The sequence below is a fragment of the Lampris incognitus genome, chromosome 4 (genome assembly GCF_029633865.1).
Source record: "Lampris incognitus isolate fLamInc1 chromosome 4, fLamInc1.hap2, whole genome shotgun sequence".
Classification (NCBI taxonomy): domain Eukaryota; kingdom Metazoa; phylum Chordata; class Actinopteri; order Lampriformes; family Lampridae; genus Lampris; species Lampris incognitus.
Window position 1 is genome coordinate 20,688,070 of NC_079214.1, and position 20,284 is coordinate 20,708,353.

At 43.6% G+C, this 20,284-nt stretch overlaps 1 protein-coding gene across 1 annotated transcript in view; it reads left to right on the plus strand.

Moving 5' to 3' along the window:
- nfatc3a (nuclear factor of activated T cells 3a) overlaps positions 1-20,284 on the plus strand; it is a 93,284-nt gene that overhangs the window by 50,338 nt on the left and 22,662 nt on the right. Inside the window, exons 4-9 of the mRNA XM_056278158.1 lie at positions 6,281-6,480; positions 7,006-7,178; positions 7,570-7,710; positions 12,529-12,584; positions 13,678-13,804; positions 16,104-17,198. Of these exons, the coding sequence (XP_056134133.1) occupies positions 6,281-6,480; positions 7,006-7,178; positions 7,570-7,710; positions 12,529-12,584; positions 13,678-13,804; positions 16,104-17,198 (1,792 nt within the window). The remainder of the gene's footprint in view (positions 1-6,280; positions 6,481-7,005; positions 7,179-7,569; positions 7,711-12,528; positions 12,585-13,677; positions 13,805-16,103; positions 17,199-20,284) is intronic.

A 20,284-nucleotide genomic window follows, 5' to 3' on the forward strand; every position in this document is an offset into this window, starting at 1 on the left:
GTGTGTGTGTGTGTGTGTGTGTGTGTGTGTGTGTGTGTGTGTGTGTGTGTGTGTGTGTGTGTTCCATGATAGAAAAGCTAATGTAGCACTACACTTCTGTTCTTGTTTACACGTGCCAGACAGGTGGCGCTCATCTGGTTTTCTGGCGTCATGTAACCTAATGTATCTGTACCCTATTTGAAGAGCTAACTGTATTGTTGTATTACACTTTATTACACAGTTTAAAAAAAAAGTATCCACTTTTAAATGCACAAAATTTGATATTGCCAGGATGTAAGGGGTTGAGAAAAAAAAAAGAAAATAGTTGTGCTACTGGAAGCAGGCGTGAATGTGGCAGGGTGACTAAATTAGCCTGGCTCTGTGTTGTGTTTGACCGGCGGTGTTGATTCACCGGGAGTGCTGAAGTGGGGCCTTTCTCGCTGGCCCTCTAATCAGGTTAGCCTAGTTGATTATTTGATTTGGAGAGAACTCCTGGCCCGCTGAGTGCATGTTTGACAAAAGTGTGGCTCCGTACCAAAGCCCTCACATGGAGAAAGAGAGTGAAAGGGAGAGCGAGAGAGGGAGACGGAGAGCTGGAGAGAGACAGTGAAGGGAAAGAAATGTGGGGGGCTTTTCCATCGCATCGTGAAATGTTACCACGAAGGACAGAATCTGAAAAATTGGGGGTAAAAAGAAAATGGATCAGATGCAACGCAGCATCATGGGAGCGGAGTCATCCATTAGCCCTGTGAAGGTCCGGGGATATCGGGGATTCCTGGCGGCTCAGTGAACTACTGAGCTGTGGATTCTGCGGCTGGCTCATGATATTCAACACGTTTTATCCCTGCTATCTCTCCTTCTCTCCACGAGTCCCTTATGTACCGAATAAAGCTGGAAGACAATGAAAATTCTGCATTGAAATGGGATTTATGGAAGTTTTTTTTTAATTTGCTTTCCAGGATCTCTGGTTTTTTTGTTGTTTTTTTTTTTTGATATGCAAAAGCTGTTTATTTCAATTGTAGAGTCTGGTCTTCCGGCAACTTTTTTTCCCCTACCAATTATTTCCTTCCTTTTGTGGCACCCTGATTACATCCCTGAAGCATTTTAGTTTTTTTTCCACCTCTGTCTATACACACACACTTCCCCAGACACCGTTAACTCACTTTATGCTGTCTGGAACACACATGCAGCTGTGAATAAACATCTCCTATTCCACACATGCCCTGATTTATGGATACACACACACACATACAACATGCGCACACATTGCAGACTCATGCAAACAGAGACGCACACACACGCAGCCTATCTGTGCTCACTTCCACTACTTTGTGCAGACATGGCCGTAAAGCAATCAGCACAGCCCGCAAGGCTGTTGATCCCCCCCGACCCCCGTGCTTCTTTGAATCCAGAAAAGTGGTGTCATTTACAGCTGTGGATCCATTCAGACCAGGAAGTGTAATTACCTGTTAGCTCGTTACTACCGAGATTTATTCCGTCATGTGGCTCTTAACCTCTCATGTGGCTTTTGGAGATGAACCCGTAACTGATTATTATGGGAACCTCCTGCTGTTCCTGGAAACAGCTTCCTTCCCAGTACAGTTCTTACTGTAGTTCTGAACAGGGGTTGGGTATAATTTGACACCGGAACCGGCGAGAGGGCAAAACAATGTATTCTGCGATTATACGGAAGCTACAAGTGTCAGTCTAATTTCAGGAGTGCAGTTTTAGGAATGCAGGACTCTGTGCGAGTGTGCTCATTTTTGAAAAAGGAGGATGTAACCTTCTGAGCCCGTCATTCCCTAAGCCTCTTAGGCAGGGTTACAGAGGAGTCACCCTGTCTCCTAGAGGAGACTCTTCACCGTAGGACCAACCACAAGCTTAGGTCACTGGGCACACATGTGCGTGTATGCACGTGCACAAACACGCACACACACACACACAGGCTTGCATAGTCACAAAAATGTGGATGCATACACATGTGTACAAATGACCAAATGTCCCAAGGACAAACACACATTACTTAAAGCAGTCATTTTGTCTGATCTACTCACACTTGACTGCACGCACACTTATAGACATATTTTGAATTAGTCCTATATATGTACAAACATACCGTCTGTCGTAAACACACATACACTAACACAAAGTTATCTTTGATGTAAGGACAAACACCTTCGTGAGCACTTCCATTTATACAGAAATCGGGAGACAAGAGATAAACCGGGGCTTCATGTGCCCCCCCACCACCACCCCCACCATGTGCTGCTTCCCTCAGCGATCTGCCCCGCATCACATTCTGATGACAGAGTACTTAGCCGCACTGTCTTTTGTTTCAGTTCATTAAGATGATGCTTAGCTTGATAAGCTCCTTGCTCACCTGCTGAGCTTTCGAGAGATCTTGTGTAACCTCTGTCAAACTACTATTTCTGTTCTCCACATCACTGTTTCGTAGTGTCCTTCACAGAAGTCCTTCAGGCTCTGAAGATCATATTCCAGGCCAGTTATTTTATTGTGGGTTAAGATAACATAAGAATAGATAAGATAAGCTTTATTGATCCTGCGAGGGGGGAAAGTGGGATAGCCGCTCTTTTCACAAAACACACGCCAAAGGCATAGGGCATAGAAATCTTGAGTCAACACTCCTGGCATTACAGGTAGAGATATCTGCATTATTTAGATAATACATTTTCTCTCTATTGTGCTCTCTTCTGCCTCTGTTCAAACTGAGCCAAATACATATCCGTAGGGAAACAAACTGTCCACGGATTGTTTTCTGCAACATCAAATTAAAATATATATATTCTGATTTTTTTTTTTTGCCACTGTGACCACAAAATGATGGAAATGAAAAGCATCTCAGTGCAGTAAAATACAAAAATAAAATACAAGCTGGGGCTTTGAAAAGACCTGTGTGGAGCGTCTATGTTTAATGAAGTAAAAAAAACAAGAAGGTCCAAGCATAACACTGTCGGGTTGTTATTGGTGACACATTCTCCTCTTGCCGACTACTGGCTCATGGATTCCAAAATCAAAGAAACTTCTTTAGGCGTCTAGGTGGCGTGGTGGTCTATTCCATTGCCTACCAACACAGGGATCGCCAGTTCGAATCCCCGTGTTACCTCTGGCTTGGTCGGGCGTCCCTACGGACAATTGGCGGTGTCTGCGGGTATGTGTCCTGGTCGCTGCACTAGCGCCTCCTCTGGTTGGTTGGGGCGCCTGTTCAGGGTGGAGGGGGAACTGGGGGGAATAGCATGATCCTCCCACGCGCTACGTCCCCCTGGTGAAACTCCTCACTGTCAAGTGAAAAGAAGCGGCTGGCGACTCCAAATGTATCAGAGGAGGCATGTGGTAGTCTGTAGCCCTCCTCAGATTGGCAGAGGGTTTGGAGCAGCGACCGGGATGGCTCGGAAGAGTGGGGTAGTTGACCAAGTACAACTGGGGAGAAATAAATAAATAAAAATAAAAAAACACTTAAAAATTTGTTTAAAGTTGCTTAAATGAAATGCATCTAAAATCTTCAGCATGGTTAAGTATAGCCTTCAAATCTTGAATGCAGTTCCAAATGTCCTGAAATGTATTTTCCAGCATAGAGTCAGCCTAGTTACAAAAGCCTCTCTTTTCATATTTATTCATCATAAATCTGCTATAATATTATTCCAACTGCCATTAAAAACCCATGAAATGTCTCAAATGGACCCGGTGAGGCTTGCAGCAGACACATGAAAGTGCTGCCAGGGCCTAGATACATGAACCAGGAAATGTACAGTGACCTCTGAGGAACGGGCGGGTCCAATGGGCTGTTTGGTTTTCCCTCACCTCATTCTGGTGATGTGTTAGCCAACCTGGTCCTATTCCTCTAAGGCCAAAACCCTGTACAGCCTTTAACCTCGACACCCCTCATCACCTGCTGGATACCTGCTGCTGCTGCTGCTGCTGCTGCTGCTGCTGCTGCTGCTGCTGCTGCTGCTGCTGCTGCTGCTGCTGCTGCTGCTGCTGCTGCTGCTGCTGCTGCTGCTGCTGCTGCTGCTGCTGGATTCCCACATTAGAGGAATTTGACTTGGTACGCTGCTACCGATTACACACACACACACACACACACACACACACACACACACACACACACACACATATATATATGCACAAAAGTAAACAGTAAATACAATAATTATAAGAAATTGATAAACAATAAAAATAAAGGCATAAAAATAAAGATATGAAAATAAGGATGAGCAAATTTCAAGGTGAAAGTGAGATATGACACTGGAATAATAGCACATAGGGTGGATGTGAATATGGCATGGTAGATGTGAACAGGACAGAAAACAGTGGTAAACAATAAGTGATAAATTATATTGGCCAGTTTCAAAATGGCACATAAAAAATAAACTAAATTTTTTGACTTGAAATAGTATCTTTTTGTAAGCTCTAACCTCTGATTACTTCCCAGAATTGTATTATTTTTCTTATTGAGGACTCTTCACGGGAGCATTGGGAACCACTGGAGCTCTCTGTAGTACAGCTGGACCGCTTTCTCCAGATATAAGGATTTCATTCAACTCGGTTCACTGAGGCTTTATGGAGAAGATCCTGTGTTTGTCACCTTGCCTTTCTAGGAGGGGGTCCTGGAATCTAGGGACCACCTCTCACCTAACCCACTGTAAATATAACACATTTCAGTTTTTCAACTGATCTGTCTGACCTCGTACGTCCTCATATGTCCAGTTCTTGGCCCATGGGGCACTGTTGGGGAACCAAGAAGAGGGGAAGGGAAAGTGAAGCTAAATTGCGAAGAGTCTAAGGACCGACTACCATTTAATGGTGCTAGTTATCACACTCTGCACACTATGCTATCTGATGCCATTACATTGCACCTTTTTGGTCAGAGGCAGAAAGCTTAATGGCACCACTGCAGTACCAACCGACATAGCCCAATAATTGGTTTCAGAAAGTCAATGTTTTGAAACCAAGCATACATCTTTGGCATTGCTTTCTCACAGATTTTCTCAGGTACGCGTGTTTCCAGGACCTAATTGTAAATAATTTAGTCCTTTTTAGCTGGTTTTGGACCAGCTCACAACAAATCTTCACTAACACCTACTTTCACTCCTTTCACCCCGACCATACTTTTGTACCAAACATTTGACACACGGATGTGTGATGTAAACGTAACAGCAGGAAGGGGTCAATGGCCAGCTGTGGGCAGAGCTGAGGCTTGCTGGCTCCTGGGGTGAAACAGCAATGAAAGACCTTGTTCTTCTCTGTTTCCCTCACATGGGCTGCACCTCCTTCCGAGCTGGTGGAGGGGGAGGGAATGTGTGTGTGGGGGTGGGTGCCATCCTGCCGTCACAGACTCTGCCAAGCACAACATTCCAACAGTGGTGGGACTGTGTGCCTGTGTGTTTGCTCTGTCCCTCTGAAGTGGAGAGGATTGTGCCCCACCTTCCCAACACCCACCACTCCTGCTTCAGAAAACCACTCACCTGTCTGACTGGTAGCCAGGGTGCCAGCACACAGCGGCCACCTCCTGTGGTGACTGATGCCAGCTAGGTTGGCAAACGCTCTACTGCTTGGTCTGAGGAACCATTGACATTTTTACTGGCAATTTTTTTATTCGCCGCAGATTTATTTTTACTGCAAATAGAACATTTAAAATGCACAGTGTGTGACCTCACACGTGCGCACACACATGCACGAAATGAGTTCATGTCAGTGATTTGGAAGCGTTCATTCATCCACTTTCTTATTTTTTTTGTACAGTATGCAAAAGTCTTTTTATCGTGTCTTTATTTTTTCTGCTGTCTTGCCCACTTGCAGTTTCCATGTTCTTATCTCTGTAATGTTGTAGAAACATGCTTCTTGGTTTTCAGGGCTGCCTATGTGGTAGTTAGCTACAGCCTGTTTGATTTGGACTTGGAAAGATGTGCCAGAACTGAGTGGGTAGGGGTTGTGTGTGTTTGGGGGCTCTAGTCAGATACTAGTCAGTTATAGGAGCTCGAGAGTTAATTGTGGCCTGCACAAAATACCTGTTAAGGCCTGCAAAAGGAAAAAATGATAAGGTTATTTAGTGGAGAACAACAGTGTTGAACTGGTTAGGGGCCAAAGCGCCAGATGAATCTCCAGTGGGCTTGCCAAAAAAACTCCCAACACCCTTCGCTTGACATTTAGGTTCCCTCCAAAAAACGTGACCTTCAGAAAGCAGTGGAAATGTAGAGAGAATTTGTTAATTCACACCTCCTTACATCTGTTTTATTCTCTCTCCCTCCTCTGTCTTTCTCTGTATCCCTCTGTCTTCTCTCAGCTCATTGGCTACAACGAGAAGCCTGTCAACCTGCAGATGTTTATTGGAACAGCAGATGACCGTTACTTGAGGCCACACGCCTTCTACCAGGTGCACCGGATAACTGGGAAAACGGTGGCCACGGCCAGCCAAGAAATCATCATTTCCAGTACCAAAGTTCTTGAAATTCCTCTTCTGCCTGAAAACAACATGTTGGCCAGGTAGGTGTCAGAAGTACTTCAGGATTCCATTACTCAGTTATGAGTTTACCACCATGGGGGAAGCCCTGTCTAATGTAAAAATATCCTGGTTTATGATCATATGGGGTCCAAATGCCTTCCAATGTTAATTTTACAGAGTTTTAATTCGAACCAACACGAGAGTCAGGCACATGAGGAAAGTTTGAAAAGGTTTCCCACGTAGCAGAAAGTCTGACTTTATTTCCAAATTTACAATTCTGCATCATCTGCATGATTATATTTATATAAGGTCTGGTTTCATTTACATTGGAAGCCATAGGAAAGGATTTGGTAGGGATTTTCACATTTACAGTTGTAATAAATCATTTTCACAGGCATTTCTAATTTATGATTTGACACTTAATTTGCCTGTTATTGCCAATCCCCTACCGGGCTGTGGTTGGTTTTATCACTCCCAGGCCCTCACTGCTTAAATATTTCTTCAGCGTCTGCCAGTTCTGGACACGGTTTATGGTGCCAACTGTATCTTTTCCCTCTGCCTTGCAGTATCGACTGTGCTGGCATCTTGAAGCTGCGGAACTCAGACATCGAGCTACGGAAGGGGGAGACGGACATCGGGAGAAAGAACACGCGTGTGCGGGTGGTGTTTCGAGTCCACATCCCCCAGAACAACGGGAAGGTGCTGTCACTGCAGGCTGCATCCATTCCTGTGGAGTGCTGTGAGTGTCCATTTCCTGGCCTGAGGCACACACATATCACACATTTTAACACACGCACATGCACATACATAAGTACACTCTGACACAACGAAGATTTACTTTTAGTCTTGGTGATTTATAAATGTTGATTTAATCTGCTGTTTGCATTCATTGGATGTTGCTTGCTAGATAAGAGTTTCCGATAAATAGGTAAAAAGTAAATAAATGTCTTCTGTGTGCCTTAGCCCAGTGTTTTGCTTAGGAGTTAAACGCACTCATGCACACACAGGCTCACAGACATATGTATAGCATACACACACACACACACACAACAGAGATTGATTTTAAAAGTTCATCGAATGACCATATTCCTTCCTTCCTTTTCCCTCATCCTCCACCGTGCCCCTCCCAGCCCAGCGCTCAGCTCAGGAGCTTCCTCAGGTTGAAAAGTACAGCCTGACCAGCTGTCTGGTCAGTGGGGGGGAAGAGATGGTCATTACTGGCTCCAACTTCTTCCCTGAGTCAAAGGTCATCTTCCTGGAAAAGGGCCCTGGTAAGAGTCATGTCTGTGCAACCTAGCCTAAAACAGGTTTTAGAAAAGAGGTATTTTAGCATTTTAATTAAAAGGTAGTATTTCATGGTTACCCAATACTCAGTCACTTACTCTTGAAAATTTCATATTTTCTGTTGCTACTCCCAAGATAGATGTATGCAGAAATACTGAAGGAGAAACTTTAACCAAGCTTTGACCATTTCTTAAACGTTATTAAGAGCTTTTTATTTTTTTTATTTTTTTGGACAGTGCCAACCTGTACACTCCACAGCCAGATATAGAAAAAAAAAATCAACATTACTGCTACTCTACTACTACACATTACTATACTACATTTGCTGCTGCTAAGATTATCTTTATTGTTTTTGGGACCTGACTACTTAGATCTAGAGAGGGTAGACCTGACTATTTAGAGCTAGAGAGGGTAGACCTAACTACTTAGCTCTAGAGAGGGTAGACCTGACTACTTAGAGCTAGAGAGGGTAGACCTGACTACATAGATCTAGAGAGGGTAGACCTGACTACTTAGATCTAGAGAGGGTCGGTGTTTCTCAGGGACAAAACAGACGTTCCCCAGGAAGCAATCATTGAATTCCTGTCGCATGTTAATCGTCGTAACAAACATGTGTTCAGCGGCACTCAGAATCAGACCTGAGAGCGTTTTGCTTCAGCAAGTAATCAAGACCCCAAGGGGATTCTCACATGCACAGGACAGATTTATGGTTGGTAATATTGTAGTCTTTCTTGTTGGAAGCTAATTGTCTGGAAACAAAATGGATCATGGGCTCTATTTTCAGAGGGCTCCCATACATTAATTGTGTCCTCTCATAAACATGTCTTTTTGTGTCTGTGTATACCTGTATTTTACTAAAAAAAAAAAAGACAAACCCACATCAGATAAACAATACAGCTGGCTTGCTGCAGTGAACTGTTCAGTGTTACAGACCTCAGATTTTGTAGTACTGGTTTACTGTATTGTCCCACAGTGAAATAACGTCAAATTAGAAAAAGGAGAGCAAAGAGGCAAGACTATCAGCAAAGCCACAGTCAGTTGTCTTCAGTCATGTTGACATGTACAGGTTGTTGAGTTTGCATAAAATGAAGATCCAGGAATTATCCTCACATTATTTGTAACCTAGACCTCTCAAAGAGCTGCATTCGATGAAGAAATACTCAAGCTAATGGATTACCTGGAAAAAGTCTTTATGTCAAAGCTTAACAGTTAGAAAGGTTTTACTTAAGTCACACAGCTTCCTGTATTCATGAGGCTTTTTTACACAGCCTTTTCAAGGCGGGAACGTTGCAGCATTAATCTGTCTCACCGTTCTGTGTAAAATGTACAAACACAGAACAGGGGGGCATTGTTGTTCCGGCGTTAAGGCAGCAGTGGAGGTCATCACAGAGCCGAATTGACGTCTGTGTAAAAGGGACAGCCGGCAGGACGGGACAGCCGACGTTGTTGTGTTGCAAGTCACGCCGCCTCTGATACCGGCACGCTATGTAAAATCACACACTGGGGCTGCATTATGCTGCCTTTATTTGATTCAATGTAAAAAAACAAAAAAAACAAAAGCCTGCGTAAAGACAGGTCTTCATTACGGCAGTATTGCCGGATCTCTCTGAGAACACCTTTTGTTTTTCTCTCTTTCAAACACCACTCCATTATAAAAACACATATGGAGGCAGATCCTCTCGGGGATGGAAACTTTGAATGGATGGCATTTGCCGAGCCAGTCCCTGCGTGCCCAGAGCACCTTTGTGATGGAGAGCAACAGATTCTAGTGTACACGCAGCAGCAAGTTTGGCTGGCTTTTTAGAGCCATTCTCTAAAAGTTCCTTTTAGAAGCGAGTCGGAGGAATGCCCATTGTTCTTTGATGAGCACTAGGTGAAGCGTGGCATAAGAAAGGAGCACAGCAGACACACCACAATGGTAGTCAGGATCTCTGCAACCCTTCAGGGTTGAGTGGAAACTGAAGAGAGGTGCATCATGGGAAAAGAGGTAAAATGGGCCCCACTGTTGTATGAAAGCAGTGGATTGTGAAAGGAGAGAGAAAAAGAATGAAAGGAGGGAAAGATGATGGTGATTTGCTTCATGTAAATGATCCCCTTCATCATCGCTAATCCATCTGATTTACTGCAGAAAAGGACTGATTGGAATAAGTGCAGGGATGGAAGAAGAGAAGAAAGGGGCAGTGACAGAGATTTTTCCACCTTTTTTCATAAACAGAGGACAATAGTGGGATCATAGGGAATGGGAGAGATGGTCTTCTTGTGGGAAGGACACAGATTATTGGCTGGCGCTGAAAATGATTTTTGCTATGTAGGGATAGGGGTCCTATCAGCTGTGTTTATGTGAGATCCTATGGTTAAGCAGAAAATGGCTGACCTAAAATAAACTGATTTGGGTTGCTGTCCTCTGATGTGCAAAGCTGGGATTCCTCTGTGTTTTTCTAGCCTACTATAGCCTTCATTGCACTCTCACATTAATTTCCTTTGCATAAATAATATTGTTAGAATTACTATTCCATAATATAGACAATCTTCAGGTAAAGCTGCCTATCAGATACTTTTTTGCCTTTTAGTTTTTTGACAAAAAGGTACATGTGTAAATTCTATCACAAATGACTGATTCTATTGTTGCTTTGAGCACTTCTAGGTCCCAGGTCAGGGTCCTGCGGTGTATGTGGTCTGTGGTTTGCTGTCTTGGCTGTCCCTGGCCCTGACAGAACTGCTTATTAAACTCCAGCAGATCCTTGCTGGCTTCCTGTCCACCTCTCTAGTTCTCGTTTTCTGTCATTTCACTCAAATCTGGCCAAGAGGAAGGCGAGAGTAGGACATGACGGATGGACTATGGAGAAATGTATTATTTAAAAGAAAAGATTGCTAAACCAGAGGAGACGTCATCAAACAATAAGATATGAGAAGGAAAGGAACGGAAAACTGTGAACTTACTCAACTTAATATTTTCTTCTATATAAGAGGAGTACGTTTGTGATGCTATAACACCGCTCCCCCCAAAATGCACCTAATAGAGCATGCCTAATCCCCAATCAGTGTTTTTGCTGTACGCCCAGTGCAAAGCTCGAAAAGCCAACAGTTATTATAACACAAGTAGCGTTAACACTCTTGTGTTTTTATTCGATCTTCCAGTACAATAGCTATATTTTCTTTTCTCTCTGACTAGGGTGTGCAGGGTGTTGTCACAATTCAAACCATCGTCAGACTGTGGTATGAGGCTCCTGTTCAAGCTTGTTGCCAAGCGGCTCTTTTGGGGCCTTTGCTCCTGCCAGTTGAACATTAGTTATACAGTAATGCATTGTAGTCAGCCACAGAATCACCCACAATCATTCAGTCGTACGTGAAAATACTTGGACCGTCGACCACAAGTGGAGCACTTCCTTCACAAAACAAGCAAGCCCCCGCTGTGTAACAATGGGTGACTTTTGGACAGGAGGACAACTAGGACCCTCAGGCTTTAGTCATCTCAGTGTTAGGGTGAGATACTTACTTAAAGCTAGAAAGGGTATATTGGTAAAATTGAGTATCCTAAAAATAACAGGGCTCATGAAGAAGAGCTACTACCTTGTTTATGATCCACATGTAGTCGCTATAGCGAGCATGTTGCAGACACCTGGCTTTGGTGTTTAGGAAAGCCCTTTTGAGAGGGGAGAGACTGCACAGGTGTATGGAGATATAATCAAAATGGTCTGCCACGTGAGCGCTGTGAAACAGAAGCAATGGCAAATGAATCCATTCTAAAGTAGCTGCAAAGGAATGCAGAGCAGAGTTACTCGCTGAAAGAGGGTTTATAGTCCATGGCTGTTATGATGACCGTGACTTCTCCCGACCGCACTGCAAGCCTGTTAGTGTTTCCCCATCATGTTCTTCACCCCAGCTGCTTCCCTCTGAGAAACTGTCCCTAAGATGTCTGGCCAAATAATTAGATCCCTCATAGGAAAACTGGAAAATGAGAGGATATTTCTGAGCCAGAAACCTGGCAACATGTGGAGTTATTTTAAAATAAATAAAATTATTCCACTGCTGTCTCCATAATCCTAACCAGGCAAGACAAACAGCAGGATATTTAGACCCTTGATTACTTTTTAATCACTGTAAAAATATTATCCACTGGGTTTCTGGACCTATAAAAATGATGTCATTTTGATTTCTCCGGTACCCCTAGAACAGATTGAAATATTTTGCTTTCGGAAGTCTTTTGTAGCTCTTTGGACCTGTTTGTTTGAAAGAATCGGGGTACACTGACATGATCATTTGGAAAATGGACCTTTGAGAGAAATTACTCCAGATGTGCGTGTTAACATTTGCCCAAAAATATTAGGCCATACTTAAAGATAGATCTGGACTACGAAGCTGTAAATCTCCCTCCTGATTAGGTGCAGACTGAATTTATTATAATTTCTTCTGCAGCTATCAACTCAAATTGTATCCCCTTTAATTTCCATTCCACTCTTTAAAAACAACCAGCCATTGTTTTTATATGACCACTTTATGTGCTGTAAACTGATTTTCCCCATGATTCCAATAGATTCGTTGGTCCAAGAACTGGCAATTCAATTATGTGAGGATGTGATGGCATTCTGATTGTCACATTGGTCTGTCCGTTCCATTATCCCTCTTGCGTAGGCAGATGATTGTCTTTTAGCTTCACCCCTGTGCAGGTCATAGCCCCGTTATGGGAAAACCAGACCTCACTTAACTGTCTTACCAGGCCTGCTCTCAGGGGTCTCTCTGGCCTTTTACTAATGTGCCTCTCTGTTGAATTTATATTTTCTCATCTCTAACCTGTGTACTTTTAGATGGCCGACCACAATGGGAAGTTGAGGCAAAGGTAATCCGCGAAAAAACTCAAGGAGTAAGTAGGCATGTTTGGTTTTTTTATGCAACTATTGCCTTTTTTTGCAAACTGCCACATTGTTGAAAGCCAGTGATATTGGTATTTGTTATTTATGTAGATTTACACTGAATCTGTCATTGCAAACACATCTCAGAAGCTAGACTGCTGTATTCAGATTAAAGTTGTGCAGTAATTCCCTTTAGATTTTATGTTTTCAATCCCTTTTAAACTTGAATCGGAGATCAGAATCAGAATCATTTTTATTGGCCATGTAGTTTGCACAAACATGGAATTTGACTGGTTTCGTTGCTCTCTGTGTACTTAACATAGATTAAAAACACTACAACACAATAATCCAGATATATACGCAAGGACTGACTATAAATACTAGGTGAAATAAGAGCTGATGTAAAAAAGAATGAAAGAGGAAACAGTTGCATTTTTGAGCCTTGAGATAATGGAACTGTATATTGGGATGATGTTCCCAAAATCTGGCACACTCAGTGTGTATATATTCAAAAGAAATCCTCTTTCATACAAATATTAGGGGAAAATTAATGGTAAGATACCAGAAAGTTGAATCAGTTAATCTGGACACAACATTTATTGGGAGAAACGTTTCATCACTCATCTAAGTGATGTCATCTAGTAATCGGAGAGTCGCTGGTTCAATCGCTGGCTCCTTCAGAGAGCGTGTCGAAGTATCGTTGAGCAAGACACTGAACCCCGAACTGCTCCTGATGAGCAGCTTGGTGCCTTGCATGGCAGCCTCCACCATCAGTGTGTGAATGTGTGTGTGAATGGGTGAATGTGAGGCATACACTGTAAAGTGCTTTGAGTGGTCAGTAGACTAGAAAAGCACCATATTAATGCAGTTCATATATTTTTCAGTCAGTTGAGACTGAAGAAGTCACTTAGATGAGTGATGAAACCTTTCTCCCAATAAACTTTGTGTCCAGATGAACTGATTCAAATTTCTGGTATGTCCTTACCTGGATTATGTAGCATGCATCAACACTTAACGGTAAGATGTTTTTATCAATGTAATGTATTGGCAATGTCTATGTTGGCAGTATGTGTATTATAATAATAGCATTAATGTCTTTCACAGTCAAGCATTGTGGTGGAAGTCCCCCCATACCACAGTAAGACGGTGGGATCGGCCGTCCAGGTGCAGTTCTATGTGTGCAATGGCAAACGGAAAAGGAGCCAATCACAGCGCTTCACCTACCTGTCAGGTAAGAAAAGTTACTTTCTTTAGTATCAGTCATAAACTAGCTTCAGCACAACAATGTTTTTTTTGCACTCTCTCCCTGAGATCCAAATTTTCAAAAGAATTTGTCTTGGGGACCCACAGCTGTTTTTGTAAACGAAAACCTAGGAAAATCAAACTAATTTTCCCCTGTTTTTAGGATACTAGTTTATTGAGCCAAAGGTACTTTGCAAGGATTTGGCAAGGCTTTGGACACATCACATTACCAGTAGCTTTGTATACTGTTTTTTTTCCAGAATATTTTGGGGACCCTGCTTAGTTTTTCTGCAACCCACATTTATATACTTAATCAGACATTGTGAAGCTTTTACAGGAAATGAGGGAGTCTGTTTCTCTTTCCCTCCAAACTGCTCATTGCTGCAATTTAGCAAATGCTCTTCTACACTCACATGCACACGTACCGACAAACTAATAATACCGTAGCGCTCCCTCAAGCTTCACAGCAATTTTTCTTCACATGTTTTCGTTCAAAAAAATTTTTTATGCTAAACACTTGCTCTCCAGGAAACTTTTCAACACACGGGCCAGTAGTTGGGGTTTGATTTATTTCTCATTTCAGCATAGGGGGAACACGGAACGTTTTTCTCAGTGTTTGGATCCTAAGATTTCCCTGATGTTTTTGTTAAATCCCTGCCTCGATATTATTGTAGCTTTTGAAGGGTGGTTTTTTTTTGTTATTCATTTGCTCTTGAAGCCAGTCAAACTGAAAACAGTGTTGGCGGAATATAACAGCATGTGAGCATTTTTTTTTTTGCAACATACAAACCGTGAGTTCCACCGCAACAGTGTGTGAAAAGGATGCGTGTGTATACCATCCTACATGTATGTGAATGTATACAAGTGGCCCTGCCCCTCCACCCACCCAGCCCGTGTGCAAGTGCACCCACACATCACAAACAGTTCCTGTTTTCCCCGTTGATAGATGAAGGCAGCCAATCAGAGCAGAGGGTAGAAAGCCTGCTCTGTCAACCTTGCCGGGACATTGACACCGCTATTGTTACCACGGACACCGCCTTCTTTATTGTGGTTAAAAACCTGCCTGCCAATCATTTTTCATATGTCTCAGCGTGGGCTGGGCTGCAGAGGCCATGGCCCAATTTTAGGATGAATTCTGAGAAAACGTTTGGAAACGCTATGACGCTATTTTAACTTTGCCATTTCAGCCATGAAATGACGAGAGCTTTTCATGGTTTTTCGCCACCACCCGCTAATCTTTTTATGAACAAAACAAAACAAAACAATAAACAGTAGTGTTCCTTTTTTGCTTTCAGAAACAATATTTACTTTCAGACCAGAGCAAAACAGAAATGAGGTATTTTTCAAATATTTTTGATGCGTTGACTTTTAAACCTGTATTAGCTTTAGGAAAGATAAAACAAAAGCATCGTAACGCCCGATATAAATACATACATACATATACTTTGTTCTCCCCCTCGCTTCCTTCTTGGGTTCCCTCTCAAGCGCATCTAAACCCTCTTTGGCTTTTGTGCCCCTTACTTCCCTGCCCCAGAGGCAGTGTTGGGTGAGGTAAAGGCCTGAACACTGAACTGGTTTGTTTTCTTGGTCTGGTTGGGGCTGAGAGGCATTGTGCCCCTCATCCTGTATAACAGTTCATGGCATCCAGACTGACAACATATGCTACCCCTCTCTGAGTCGGAGCTGGGTAAAAATAAAACTGACAGTCACAAGGCACCAGATTGGAAAATAGGTTACTGATTGGCATTGATGGCACATTGGGCTGTCACAGTATACGGAATGACCCCATTTGCTATCAAAATAACTTCATCGTATGCACAAGAAATGTAGTATTTTAATGTGCTTACATTTCAGAGATGAGTTGTGTTAGTTCACTGACAATTACTGGGTCCTGTTTTTGAACCATTCAGGCAATGGTAGAAAAGAGTCGAACTTCAGCACTTGGGACTGAGGCTATGTGTATGGTTTCAGAGTATGGAAAAACTTGAAATTACCATAGCCTCCTGAAAGACTGTGCAATTCAATCTCTTCTCAAAACCATTAAATGCAGAACATATTTGTGGTATTTACACAGTTGCAGTGTAATGATGAGAAATTTATAGCTGCTGGGACTTTTTGACATTTTTTTAAAATCTTGGGTCATAATTTATTTAGAAAATATTGTTTAATGAAATGTACTTGTCACAATGTTCTCTACCCTTTCTCTTGCTCTAATTTCTTGTTTTTCTCTCTGTCTGCCTTTCTGTCCCACACATGTCATCCCTCTCTGTGGATCTCTCTCCCTTTAGTCATGGTGAAACAGGAGCACAGAGATGAGCTGGACCTTCCCGTTGTGCCCTCTATGTCCATGTCCATGCCCGTGGCGCATGCTGCCAGCCTGGTGTGCACCCAACTGTCTTCCCCCGAGCAGGGCCACCCATCGGACAGCCTTCTGTCCAGCTCCCCCCACAGTCTGGCAGCAGGCCCCGGACCCAGCCTGCTTCCCCTGCAGGCCCCCTGCCCCTCCCTGAGCTCCCCGTCTTTCCAGCACCTGCCTCACCTCCAGGGCCGCAGTTTACACCACCCTCCCATGGACTGCCACATGACGTTCCACCCTGGCTCTGCTCCTGCTCCTCTTCCTGCCCTGACCCGGCCCTCCTACCAGTCTATGCAGCACGAACATAGTCATGGTCACACCCTGCCCTTCAATGGCCAGCAAAACCTTCCTCCTCAGGGCTACGAGAGGATGCCATATCCACAGGACCCTGGTGCAGCATCACACTCTATCGGTGTGGGCATGGTATACCCTGCCTCCTCTTCCTCTTCTGCCCCCTCATCTTCTACACACAACAACCCTATTGTTGCATCTCCCCATAGCCAGCAGCCCCTTCTCACCCACTCTTCCCCACACCTCCACACAATTGGGGGCTACCATTGCTCCCCAAACTCCAACCAGGTGGCCACTCCAGGAGGCCATTCATTAGTGGGGCAGCCCTCCTCCCAGCTGCAGAGGGCCATGGGTTACCACCCTGCAGGTCAAAGGTCAGCCTCTTGCCCTACACCATCCAGTGCACCTCCACCACGAATAATCCCCTCGCCCCACTCCGGGCCCTCCTCCCCTCAGCTCCACTCACTGCCCTATCAGTCCCCCACCTCACCCTCCCCTACATCCAGTGGCAGTCCCCTGGGTCCCCTGCAACAGCAGCGCTCAGGACAGCCCTCTCCACAGGCCAGCAGCCCAGTCATGGCTAGCCTGTCCCCAGCATCAGGACCCCTAGTCCACCCTCTAGCCCCTCAGGGCCCCTTCCCCACAGATGGGGAAAGGGTGAACATCAAGCAGGAGCCAGAGGACAGGGAGCCCACCTTCCGTTCTATAGGCTTGCAGGACATCACGCTGGACGATGGTGAGATATGTCATATTTATCTCTAAAACCATTAGATCTTTTTACTCCTTTTCTCTCACAGTCTGTCTGCTTTCCTCTGTCTCTCTTTAACCTTTCTATCTCTGTTTAGTTTTAATCTTTTTCTCTCCTTTTGTTTGTATGTACTATTCCTATTTTCTTTTTCTCTCCTTGTCAAGCTATTTTCACATTGATCCCTCCGCTCTCTTTATCACTTACTCTCAACCCTGTCCATTCCCACTTGATATGTAGTGCACCCTCATCTGCAATCAATATAATTTCCGATCTAAGACCAGGGACACTGATTAAATTCACCCCATGAGACATGCGGACTAACTTGATATCTAACAAGGTAAAACATTACAGACTAACAGTTTTTGTATTCTCAAGGTTGAAACCTTGATACCTCATTACAGTGATAGTCTTTGCTACAAGGCGTTGTGTACACAGGTTCATAACTTAGGGGTTCTGATTTAGTATTGGGTAGCACAATATGACGGTTAACTGCTGCATCAAGTTAATCAAGTCAAGTTTACTTCTGTATCCCTAAATCAGTTACAGTCTAAGAGGTCTTTACAGTCACACAGTGCACAACCTTAGTAGACCTCTAGTTTGGAGGAGGAAAGCTCTGCAAACCTTAGCAGGAAAAAAAAAGAGCAAGAACATCAGAGGAAAGATCCATCTTCCAGGAGGTGTGCAATAGCTGCTGAATGAGCAGCACCTATTGATAGACGATGCCAAACAAGATTTACAAAATAGTTTTAATGACTGAACTTAGTTATGATGAAACATTGCAAAAAAGAAAGTTGGATGCTGGAACGGTGCCATGGTCAGCAGAAGCTCTTGAAGATGCAATTGAAGCATCGCCGCAGCAGCACCTTCCCATGCAGCATCACCAGTCGAGTATGACACAGCCCTGGATAAAACAATAGAGCGCTCATACACACAGCAGGTAGAGCCGGGCAAATCACTCACACAGTCGAAGAGAGTCAGTGTGGTTAGAATGATGTGTAGCTGGAGCTGTCACAAATATTGAAGATGCAGTCATGAAAGAAAAAAAAAACAAAAACTAAAAGTTGATCTGAGTCTCCAGAGAGGCCAGAGTTTGGGTCATTGGTAACAGACAATATAGTGCAGACAGATGCCTCATTCCTCCCATCGCCAAGCTAATCCTGAGTAGCACAAGCTGGAGTCCTAAATGCAGGCACATGACAAGTCGACTCATAATCGTGCAGCAACCATGCACAGGAATGGATAGTGGGCTAGAAGGGTGCAAAGGCTTCCTGGGAGAATGGTGATGGGGGGAAATTCCCAGCGGGGGGATTCACAGTTTGGTGCTAACTAGAAGAACTAACCTATAACCTTGCGTTGAGACCGAGACCCTCCAAGGCAGAAGGTAATAAAAATTCACTCAGAAGTCGCTGCTAGTTAAACGACAACAACAGTAAGTAGGGTTTTGATTCAAATTTGAAGGAAAAAATTAAAGGGCCTTTAATTTGTGATTAAAGGGCCTTATGACAGACGGCTAAGCCCCTCTATCTTTGTTAGCAGTTCAGAGATTAATTACTTTTTGTATTTATCTGGCTTCTTAGAGCAGGGGACACAAGGAGTGTTGCATTATTTGGTCTTATTTGAAAAGAACAGTCACTTAAACAACAAGGGGGCTGGTTTTGTAATAGACTAAATCTTATCTTCGGTGTGTACTTGAGTTTGTGTGTGTGTGTGTGTGTAGGGGGGGTCCTGTTTGTCTTTGTTCCTCACTTTAATTAGGATACTCATGGGAACTTACTTAGCAAGCTGACCTGAACCAATTCTCAAGTCAACAGATGCATTTGGCAGCTCTCGTTTCTCATTCATGATCTCTGATAATTTTGCTAAAACTTTGTCTGATTCTCATCACGAATGTTCGAGATCACCTTCTTGCTTATTTACACTTCAGAACCGTGTCTGTTTACATGAACACCTGTTCCATATTCAGATGAAGGGCCAGAAGACAGGAGGTTAATAAATAGCCTAGCACTGCAACGTGTGGGAGCTGTGATGTGTGTGAGCAAGGGTCAGCCTAATTAACACGGGGCCATTGTCAATAAGTCATGTGTGAACGACCAACTGCCTCTGGAGTTCATCAGTGGCATAATACTTATGCACACACACACGCCAACACATGCCAAAACAAGTAATCTGTGTAAAAAGACTTAATGACAACTCTGCAGATGCCCATTTAGCACACACTCATTTATTCTCCTTTTCAATCTCTTTTCTTTATGCACACATACACTCGTACACGCTCAAAAAGCTGTTCAAACACACACACACACACACACACACACACACACACACACACACACACACACACACACGCACACACAATGCATCTGTTGTTCACTCTCGGATAATCTGTCATTGACAATTGTCAATTACTCACCTAAATCTAACTATTTCTCATAGGCACTAATAAACCCACACACCCACTTACAGAGCTCTGAGTTTGACTGCCTGGCAATCTCACTCACACAGAAAGTGTGAGAAAAGTTTCTGAGTGACATGGTTCAGCTGGGACTCCTCGCTCTCCCCTTGAGCCAGTGGCTATAAATAATTTTCTGTGCCAGCCCAGCTCTGCAGGCCACGTTTTGATGTAGAAGCACAAAGCTTCACCAAGCTCCGAGATTTTAGGAGGTCACGGTGCACCCTTAAATAGTCCACAGAAAGCTCAGTGTGGCTCAGTAGATTGGGAGGCACAAAGACAGACATATTCACAGAGAACACAAAGAAATACACACACATGCATTTAGATGTAGACTACCAATGCACAAGAGGAAACGCATGTGGAACAGCACCAACAAACACACACAGACAGACACAACACACTTCTGTCTCATTCAGTTGCCATAATTACCGCCCAATTATGTATGCATGGTTATCATCCGTATCCCCGAAGACTGGGTTTCTGGGTTTTACACATATCATAATGCTGGCTATGAAAGGCTCAATCTGTACACCCTCCAAAAAAAGCAAAAAGGATAGCCTCACTTCAGACGCACACCATTTGGAATTAGACTTTCGTTACCAAGTGAGGAAGATGGTTTCTG